General features: G+C 28.5%; 1 protein-coding gene across 1 annotated transcript; it reads right to left on the bottom strand.

Annotated features, from left to right (window-relative positions):
- Positions 1-1,322: 1,322 nt before the first annotated feature.
- LOC120068940 (cellulose synthase-like protein G2) lies at positions 1,323-8,383 on the bottom strand. Its single transcript, XM_039020581.2, has 6 exons — positions 7,675-8,383; positions 3,665-3,814; positions 3,238-3,363; positions 2,686-3,129; positions 2,258-2,605; positions 1,323-1,930 (listed from the first exon to the last, which is right to left on the bottom strand). Exons 1-6 carry the CDS (start codon positions 8,284-8,286, stop codon positions 1,382-1,384), a joined length of 2,229 nt encoding a protein of 742 aa, XP_038876509.1. The 5' UTR covers positions 8,287-8,383; the 3' UTR covers positions 1,323-1,381.
- Between the last annotated feature and the right edge of the window lie 2,188 nt (positions 8,384-10,571).

Genomic DNA, 10,571 nt, shown 5'->3' with positions numbered 1-10,571 from the left:
TGTGGTCGTGTCAAGAGGGTTGTTGTGTACGCATAAACTGATTACATGTCCAATTAATGGAACTTGATGATTGAAATTTGCATTGGATCTCCCTTGCTTTTGAAAATAAGTAATTCCTACCCTTGCACTTATTTTTCCTTTTGCACTCCATTCTATCCACACCAACCTCCCCCCCCCAAAAAAATTTACCGCTCTAGTTAAGAAATTGGCTTAATGAAATAAATCGCGTTTCTATGCGGATCGACTCGGACTTACCACTATTGCTACGTTTTTGTAGTGATAGGAGTAGTTCGGTAATATAAATTTTCGGAGGCATGTGATAATAAATCCTTTAGATTAGTGGCAGCGTCAGATATGTGACGATGCGGGGATGACATGACTGTAGATGGCATATGTGTCCGGATATTCGGAGCGATGAGAGACCAAAGAGAGACAGAAATGTGCGACAATGCGGTCTACCTGTTGGTGACAAGAACAACGACCTGATCTAAAACGGCAGTGACCGGAGATGCACGATATCGGTGTCTGAAGTTTCTAGTCGATGGTTGGCAGAAAACTAAGGAAAGGAGAGAGAAAGAGATTGAATCGCGTGACAATGCTATCTACCTGCCAACGGTAGACGATGTTCTGGTCCTCGACGACGTTCCGATCTCTGATGAAGGAATCTCCAATGCATGCGACTCTGGGACCGTGGAGGGGTTGTTTGCGTGAAGAACAAGAAGGAAAACAACTTCTTTGTTTGGAGTTCAAGAGAGAGAAGATGTGAGACCTCCACCTTGGGCTACATGCAGCTCAACTACTCACTCTTTTATATTATCAGCCCTAAAATCATACATACATACATACATACATACATACATACATACATACATACATACATACATACATACATACATATATATACATACATACATATATATATATATATATATATATATATATATATATATATATATATATCCAAGATCTTAAAACCCCGGTTTTGACTAGTCAGAGTCATTTATACATACATACATACATATACATATATATACATGTGTGTGTTCCTTTTTCTCTTAAAAAAAAATTCAATCTTCCACAATCTAACTTCAAAATTCACTTCAAAGCTCCAAATCTTTCTCAGAGACAAATTAAATTAATTAACTCTTCTCATCGACTCAAATTTTAGTCTTAAAAAAATTAAAAATACAATCCTAGATAATTCAAGATAATTAAATTAAATTACTCGAAAATTTAGAAGGTCACAAATAAGTTATTTAAAACTTGTTTATACTAGAATGTTTAGATATATATTGTGTATGTGATTACTAATTATAAGAGTGTAATGCAGAAAGATTAATGTATCTTGAGATTGATGCAACCAAATATTGAAAACATTTGTCTAGCAAAAAGAAGTAGCAAAAAAGCAAAGAAGTAAAGCAAGACAGACAGACAAGAAAGTGAGTTTGGGTGGCAATTTCCCTCCATCGTTCCTCAGAGCCATAGCCTCATAAACTGGCCAACAATTCACCACAACAAATCCAGCCACCAACATCTGAGCAAACACATGTTCCCACGCGCCGCCTGATTTCCAAATTTTGATAAGCCCAGCGGCGACACTAGCCAAGTTGACGGTGGCCGCGATGGTAATGGGAACGAACATCGGTGAGAAAACTCCAAACTCAAACAACTCTTGCTTGTACCTCTTGCTTTGTTCCTCATCCATTGCTTTGCTAGTGACATTGAAATGAAAACTAGAATTAATCCCAAGAGACTTTAATGTGAACTCTATGCTTCCGAAGAATAAACTTGATATAGCTCTTATGCTCCACATTCTTTGATCATTCCACCATTTTCCAAATGTTTCTCCGATAAGGAGGAACTCCACAAGGTTTTGACCATAAGCTCCAAGGAACAACGATATGTATACAACAAACCATGGATCCCAAACCTAAAAAACACCCATATCACCCTATTAATGTCTTCACTAGTTGAGTCACACATAGACTAACATTATTAGAAAATTTTCTGGTGATATGTTGATATATATATTTACTCAAGTTATAGAAAATTAGATATCTTATTTAATAACCAATTGATTTTTGAAAATTTTGCTTGATTTCTAACCATTTGGTTTTAGTTGAATTCCAATAAAAAAAACAAGTTTTAATTTTTATTTTTTTTTCTGTTTTCATAACTTGGTATGAGTTTTAAAAATATTGTTGAAAAATAAAATGATTATGAAATAGAAGAAGAGTGAGAAGTATTAAAATTTAACCTTTGGGAAGATGTGAGTGCCATTGATGAGAGCTAACTGAGGGAGGAAGGCGTAAAGGGTGACGGGAATGGACCAAAGAGGCCAAAATGCATAATGGGCGTAAGAAAGGCCCATGAGAAGGCCCATGGACCTTACACCAAATGTGATTGGGCTGTACTTTGAGAACGCGACTTCCAAAAGCCCAATGCTCCATCTTTTGACTTGATTCATCACATCAAGAAGGCTAATCGGCACGTTGCCATAGAAAGCAACCCTATTTGGATTGCAAAATACACTCTTCCACCCTTCCGTTTGCAAACAATACCCTGTAAAATAGTCCTCCACCAAAGATCCATATTTAAACCCCAACTGCCAAACAACATCATAAAAGTTTAAACACGGATAAAAGTATATATAATTATTCATTATTTGAATTTTAACAACTATACCTTGAAACCCCATTTGGTATTTTTCTCATATTCACAACCCGCAACTAAATGGGCCAATTCCAAAATCTCTTGAGATTGAATGGAGCTTTCAACGTTGTGATTTGGGCTAAGTTTGTATAGTTCAGGTGATTCGAGTGATGTTGGACCTCCAAAGAATGCTCGTCGAACAAAGAAACACCCTGTGCCAACGTAATTTGGGCCTAATAGCCCATCCATACCAGCTGGGTTTATTATGAACAAGTGCTTTAGTTCTCCAGCATAGATATCATTTTTGCTAACTCCACGAAACTTTTGAGGAAACTGAATATAACCTAAGTCGTTTCCAAGTTTTGGGTCCAAAAGGTAGCACAAGACACGAGATGGGGTTTGCGGGTCATTGGAATACGTGTCACAATCCAAAGTGAGAATAATTGGCGCGTTGGTCATTGTAGCCGATACTCGAAGCTATTTCAATAAAAAAACAATAAGGATAGACGAGGAGAGAAAAGAAGAAAAATGATAAAATTGATCTTAAAAAAATAAACAAAGTGAATGTGTTTTATGATTAATTACCATAGTATTTAGAGCACCAGCCTTGAAATTGTGATGGGAAGTTACACTTTTTTGCCTTGAGATATAGATGAGATTTGGCAATGCTTCACCCTCGATATCTTTGTTTTTACTGCTTTCCAAGAGTACCTACTTCATACACAAATTACCATGAAATCCTATTTATATAGAAAAATTATTTTAAATGATAAAATTATTAAAAATATTTATAAATAATAACAAAATATCACAGTCTATATGTGATAGATTACTATATATTTCTATCATGATACAGATAAACATGGATAGTAGTCTGTTACGATCTATCGCAAATAAACATTGAAATTTTGTTATATTTATAAATATTTTGATTTACTTTTCTATATTTAAAAACGACTAGATATGTGTGTGTCATTTTACTTTTATTAGAAAAGAAATGAGGTAGTAATACCTGAATAACAGTGGGATGATGTTGAGGAGTAAAGGATGTGGTCCATTGATTGAAAGCCATACACTCTTCTTCTCCATTCAGAAATTCATTTCCAACCTTCCCTTTCTCACAAATATTTTCTACTCTCATTTTCATTTTCTCATACATTATCTGAATATCCACACACAACAAGCCAAAATACTTTAGATTTCACTCTAATTTTTAAAAATCTTTTTTTAAGAAATCATTCCTACAAAATAATACAATAATATAAACTTGTTTTTAAAATTTATTGTGAAAAATTCTAATACATAAAAAAAAATTTCTAAAAAATTTGCAATAAACTAGTGGTAGGAACTAAATTAAAGATTTATTGAAAGTAGAAAAACGATAATTGTACATTTAAAAGTACATTGATTAAAATTAACAAACTACATAAAGAAACTAAAATGATATTTTAACCTAATTGAATATTAGGTAATTTAGATAGCATTTAAAATTATATTTCTATGAATTAAATTATGTTTTTAAAATGGTAAGAAATTAATCTATAAATTTTAAATCTGGTGTATAATTTAAAAAAGTTTTAACAAATATATGAGTTTTCAATTTGCATCTAACAGGTTGCAAACTATTCAAATTTTTAAAAATTAATATTTTATTGGACATAAAGTTCAATTTTAAATTCTCTCTCTTTATATATATAATTTCTTTTGAGATATAAAATTAAAATTTTAGAAAAGAAAATAATTTTAAATGGTAAAACTGTTGAAAATATTTATAACATATAACAAAAATTTAAAACTATCAATGATAAGTATCAGTGTCTATCATCGTCTATCAATGTCACTGATAGACACTGATAGAAGTCTATCAGTGTCTTATTAATATCTATCATTGATAGTTCTAAAATTTTGCTATATTTGTAAATATTTTAGATCATTTTTTAATATTTAAGAACAATCCAAATTTATTAGACACAAAAACACATTAGGTATATACACAAATATGAAGTTCATAAGTTAAGGTGCCGTTTGATAATCATAGATTTTTTTTTTTTTTTTTTTTTTTTTTTTTTTTTTTTAAATTTTTAGAAATAAGTCTATAGACACTACTTTCATCTCTAAATTACTAGTTTTGTTATCTACTTTGTACCAATTATTTAAAAAATCAAACTAAATTTTAAAAACTAAAAAAAATCATATAATTTTTTTTTTTTTTAAAAATTGACTAAGAATTTAACAATTATATTCAAGAAAGATGCATGGTAAGAAATTAAGAAGAAATAAACTTAATTTTTTTTTAAAAAAATAAATGATCACCAAATGAGACCTAAACTTTTAACTTTATATGAATTTGTGCCTCCATAACATAGAATTTTAGTTCAACCACTCTGCACAATCTGACCAACTATCCGAAGACAAGACAAGGTAGTTCCATGGATAAAAAAAAAATTATGTTCCGTCACATAATGAATTTTAGTGACGAAATTATCTGTCTTTGTCCATATTCAATTATTAATGTCAAGATGGTGCTCTCATTCTGTGTTGTTTGTATTGTATTGATAATTTAGTAGCCCTATTAAAATAATAATTACAATAATTTAGATCCCATTTAAAGGTAATTTGATTGTTAATTTTTTATTTTTAAAAATTAAACTTTATAGATACTATTTTTACTTCTAAATTTCTACTTTGTTATCTACTTTTCATCAATGATTTAAAATACCAAGCCAAAATTTGAAAACTAAAAAAATATAGTTTTAAAATTTTTTTTTTTTGTTTTTGAAAATTGACTAAGAATTCAATTATTGTACTAAACAAAGGATGTAAATTATAATAATAAATAAAGAAAAAATAAACTTAATTTTAAAAAACCAACGGTTATCAAATCGACTCTCTTTTTCCAATCTCTTTATAATATTTAAATTTATGGCAAAATTTCGTCCTCGTACATGGGCAAAAGTTTGTCGGCAAATCATAATCAATCTTGTCGGTTTTAGGGCATTGGGGAAATTTTCATTTTTGTTTTCAATATTTTTATGTTTATTTTATTTTGATAGAATTTTGGTCTAATTATTTCTTTAACCTTCCTATTATCTTGCCACCTAAAATTTATTCAATTTATTAATACATATTGTCGATTTGTCAAACGATTAGCCATGAAATAATGGAAAGAACTAAAATAGTCAGCTTACTTCAACTTTTACAGGCCAAAATAATCATTTTATTTCTTTTAAAGCTAAACAATCATTTGAAGTGGTTTAGGACTATAATGGAATAAATATATAAATTTAAAAATTGAAATTGATATATTAAATTAATAGAATAATCTTGCTTGATAGTTTATAGGTTAAAGCTTCAAATTCCATTCTAATCGTTTAATTTTAAAAAGAATTGTTTTTAAATATAAAAAAATGAATAAGTTTATTTACAAATATAGTAAAATATCATTCTAAATATTTCCAGCAAAATTTATCATTTAAGATAATTACTCCTTTTAAAATATATATCTATTCTAGTCATTGCTATAATTATTTTTTCATCTATTATCCACTTGCCAAATGTTTGTTTCTAACCTTTATTGACTTAAGATCATACCCATGTTAACATGCTGCTCAATGACTTAAAACTATGCCATTAATTTTGTTAAAAACAAAACGGTTAAAAGTCATTTTTGGTCCCTAAACTTCCATGGAATTAACGATTTAGTCCTTAAGATTTTATTTGTAAATGATATAGTTCATGTACTTCTAAATTTATAATAAAGTCATTGAATTTTAGCATATAATTATTTAGTTCCTATACCTTCAAATTTGTAACAATTTATTTCCTATAGTGAAGATGTGTCATTAGTTGTCAATTTTGATTATATAATGACCTATTCTTTAAAATTTATAAAGAAACTTAACCTTTTATCAGGTTACCAACCTACACATAATGAACATTTCATGGAGTTTTAATCATATTTTTTAATATAAAGATTAAATTATTACAAATTGTAAAGCTTAAGAACTATCCTAACTATTAAAGTTAGGGGACTATTTTGTAATAAATTTGAAATTATAAGAATTAAATCATTCCAAACTAAATTTTAGAGATTAAATTGTCCGACTTTTAGTTCTTATCGATCAAATGAAAATTTTAGGAAAAAGGGATTTTTAACTAAAAAAAAATAAGAATAAAGACAAAAAAATGATTTATTTATTTATTATTATTATTTATAATTTTTAGTTTGAGGTCTGAAATAGAAATAGAAGAAAAATCTCTCATTTTAGTCTACTTTAAGTAACTGACATTTTTGGCCTTTGTATAGTGTTCATTTTTGTTAATTTTTTCTTCCAAAATTTACATTAAACCTTTTCCAAATATGAACAAAGAAATTGCCACTTTAAGATCAGAAATAGATATTTTTAAAATTATGTGGTTCAACCAAAGATAAAATATAGTAGTTATTTAAACCTATTATTTATTTATCTAATAAATGAATGAAATTCTATTTATTTGTTTATTTATATTTTAAAAAAATAATAATCGGCTGATGATTTCCTTAAAACGTGTGCCGATGACCCGAAGTTGAATTGAAAAGCCTTGCAAGATTTATTATTATTATTATCATCATTACTATTACTATTATTAAATTAATTATTTTAAATTATAAAATTATTAAAAATATTTTTAAATATACCAAATTGCTACTCTCTATTAATGGAACGATTTTACTACATATATAAATAAGTTAGCTCATCATTAGTTTTTTCGCTATATTTAATTTTTTTTTTTTAGTAATAAACAAAGTTTAAATCCTATTTCGGTTTCGTTAAAGTTTGAAATTTCTTCTGCTTTGATCTCTATTTTTAAATTTTTTTTTAAAATTTCTAACAGTACGTCAAAGATCTTGAAATTCGCGAAGAAAATAATGGTGTTAGTGGCAAAAAAAAAAAAAAAAAAAAAAAAATTGAAATTGGTAATTTTTGCTAAAGAAAACAAAAATTTAGTGCAATAATTAGTAGTAATGGCTAGAGTAAATACCTTCATCTCTTCTGTCTCAGAGTTCAAATCATGGTTGGAAGTAAAGAAGGCATCAGGATTCCTCTCTACGACGTCGTTTTTCCTGCAAAACGGCAACCACTTGGCGGCGAACCTAGCCGCCTCCATAAAAGCGAAGAGCGTCATGGCGGAGCCGCCGTCGTCGGACACATACACAGATAACTTACATGTAGGGTAATCGTACGCCATGACCGACAAGGCCGTGTTGACGACGTTCATCGGCGGCTCCTTGTACGGATCCGCCGTGCAAATAAACACATCCAACGCCGGAAAATCCGAGTCCTTTTCCAGCAACTCTTTCAAGTTTTCCGGAAACTCACGGCGGCGGATTGGATTCATCTTAAAGGATTGAGAGCTAACCCACATGAAGGCCAGCACGACGTCGGAGATGAACAAGAAAACAGAGATGAAGAAGGAACCTAAAGAAGGGGATTTGAGAAGTGAAGTTATGTGATAATAAAACAAAGCCAAAAGGGCGCTGCCGTAAATGGCAGCAAAGAGACGGTTAAAAGTGATGGCGCGTGGAGAGGGGTGTTGGGACTGGGAGTTTAATGACAAGGCTTTGGCGGCGGCGCGTGCTCTGATATCCTCCATGGTTTAATGTTTTCTCTATTTTTCTTTGGAGATGCTATGAAGTTTTTAAGTCCACATCTTTATATTGGGAGTGGGTTTCTATTTTAATTTATTCCTTAATATTATTCTTATTTTCAAAAAACTTAAAATAAACTTTGAAAGCACATCTTGAACCGGTAGACAGTCACATCACACACTCTAATACTAAGTACAAAAGAGTATCGTATTTTCCTAATTAGTTTTGGTAACAACACCTTTTTACCAAATTTTTGTGGGTAATTATTTTAAATGACTGTTAAAATATTTTTAAATATGATAAAATATCACTTTTTATTTATAATAGAAGATGTTACTAGATGTGTCTATCACTTATATATGTAAAATTTTGTTATACTTATAAATAAGTTGACACATTTTTCTTTATTTAAAACAATCTTATATGTCAATATTATTTATATAATTTATTTATAATTGCGAAGTATTGAACTAGAAGATATTAAATATTAGATGTCAACTATAGTGGAGTTATGTTCATTTTAACTAGGAGATGTAACTTTGTCTATATTCAATTATGTATAATATTTGTGTGCATCTCAAAATATAGTAAAAAAATAAGAATATTTTTTTATACGATAAATTATAATTATATAATTTGATTAGATGCATTAAGATAGAAATTCGAAATACATGTCAATATTAATAGAATCAATTTGGGCCTCTCATTTACCCAAATTTCTTCATTTTCCCTCTCTTTATATAATATTTTGGACAAAATTTTGTTGTCGTATATGTGGAGTCTCTATCATGTCTTAGTCATTTTTTTTTCTTTCTTTCTTTTTTTTGGGAAAATTACTTTTTTTAGAGTCTGATTTTATTTTTAAGTTTTAAAATATTAAATATTTAATCGTTGAGTTTTAAGTTTTGTTTCAATTTAATCTTTAGATTTTAAAATATTACAATTTTATTTTTGATATTTATTTTTTTTAAAAAATTTAATTCCTAATTTTCAAGATCTATATTTATTAAATACTTATTTTTCGTTTTTAATATTAATGTATATTAATAAATTTAAAATAATTAAATAAATCATAATTCATTAAGTTTTACTATTTTTTATTACTTTTAAAATTAAATTTAAAATTTTACTTCATAATTAATCTAAAAGTGATTATTTAAAGAAAATTTGAAATTAAAAATGTAAAATTTTAAAATATATTCAAATGTCAAGTATAAAATTATAACATTTTAAAATTTATAGACTAAATTGAAATTAACTTCAAAACTTAAAGATTAAATACGTAATATTTTGAAACTTAAACAGGAAATAGAAATAGTCCTCAAGATTTCCCTTTTTTGAGAAATGTGTGGTCGGTTTTAGGGCATTGAGAAATTTCCAATATTTTAATGATTATTTTATTTTGATTTCCCTTTCTTTTTGAGCAATGTGTTGTCGGTTTTAGGGCATTGAGAAATTTCCAATATTTTAATGTTTATTTTATTTTGATTTCTAAGCTTTTAAAATGTTTTTTCTTTTCTAAAACTCTAATAAGACTAAGAATTTAAACCCCTTTTTACTATTTTGCCACTTAAAATTTTCTCATTTATCTGTCTACTCACGTGGTTCAATACATATTCATATTACCATATTAATATGTATGTTGAAGCTATACAGTCGATTAGTCGAACAATTAACAATAAAATAATAATCAAATTGAGTTTTAACTAAATAATATTGACATGACTTTCGTGGCTAAAATTCAATTCTCCACTCGACAATTGTTGTACTAAAAAAATAAAATAATAAAAAGATCTATAATAGTAAACTTTCTTAAATAAGTGACCGGGATATATTTGTAATAAATTTTCCGATTTTCAAGTGTTTAATTTAAAAAATGAGTTATTTTGGAAAAAATTTAAGTGTTTGACAATCATCAAAATGGATTTTGAAAAAAAACATGAATTTATGGTAAGTTGGTTTAATACAAACACTTAAAACCAAGTTTTAGAAAAATGATTTTCGAGTGACTAATGGTTAATCTTTCTCCCAAAATCCTCACTTCTTCTATGTTATCGTGTTGCGACTGTCCTCTACTGCCCATCTCCGGCTGCCACCTCCAATGACCATCATCTGTCAACCTCTGGTCGTCATTTCTAGCGACTACTTTATATAGTAATTTGACATTAATAAAACACTCTTAGTCTATAATAAACCAAACAAACTTGTATATAAAAAATAGTTTTTAGAAACTTCATTGTCAAATACATGTGTTTTTGTTTTAAGAATGTGAAACCCGGATTTCAATTTC

Source organism: Benincasa hispida, chromosome 1, assembly GCF_027475165.1.
Source record: "Benincasa hispida cultivar pf3 chromosome 1, pf3_genome.v1.1, whole genome shotgun sequence".
NCBI lineage: Eukaryota > Viridiplantae > Streptophyta > Magnoliopsida > Cucurbitales > Cucurbitaceae > Benincasa > Benincasa hispida.
The sequence above is the reverse complement of the archived record's forward strand: the minus strand, read 5'-3'. Positions and strand labels throughout refer to the sequence as shown.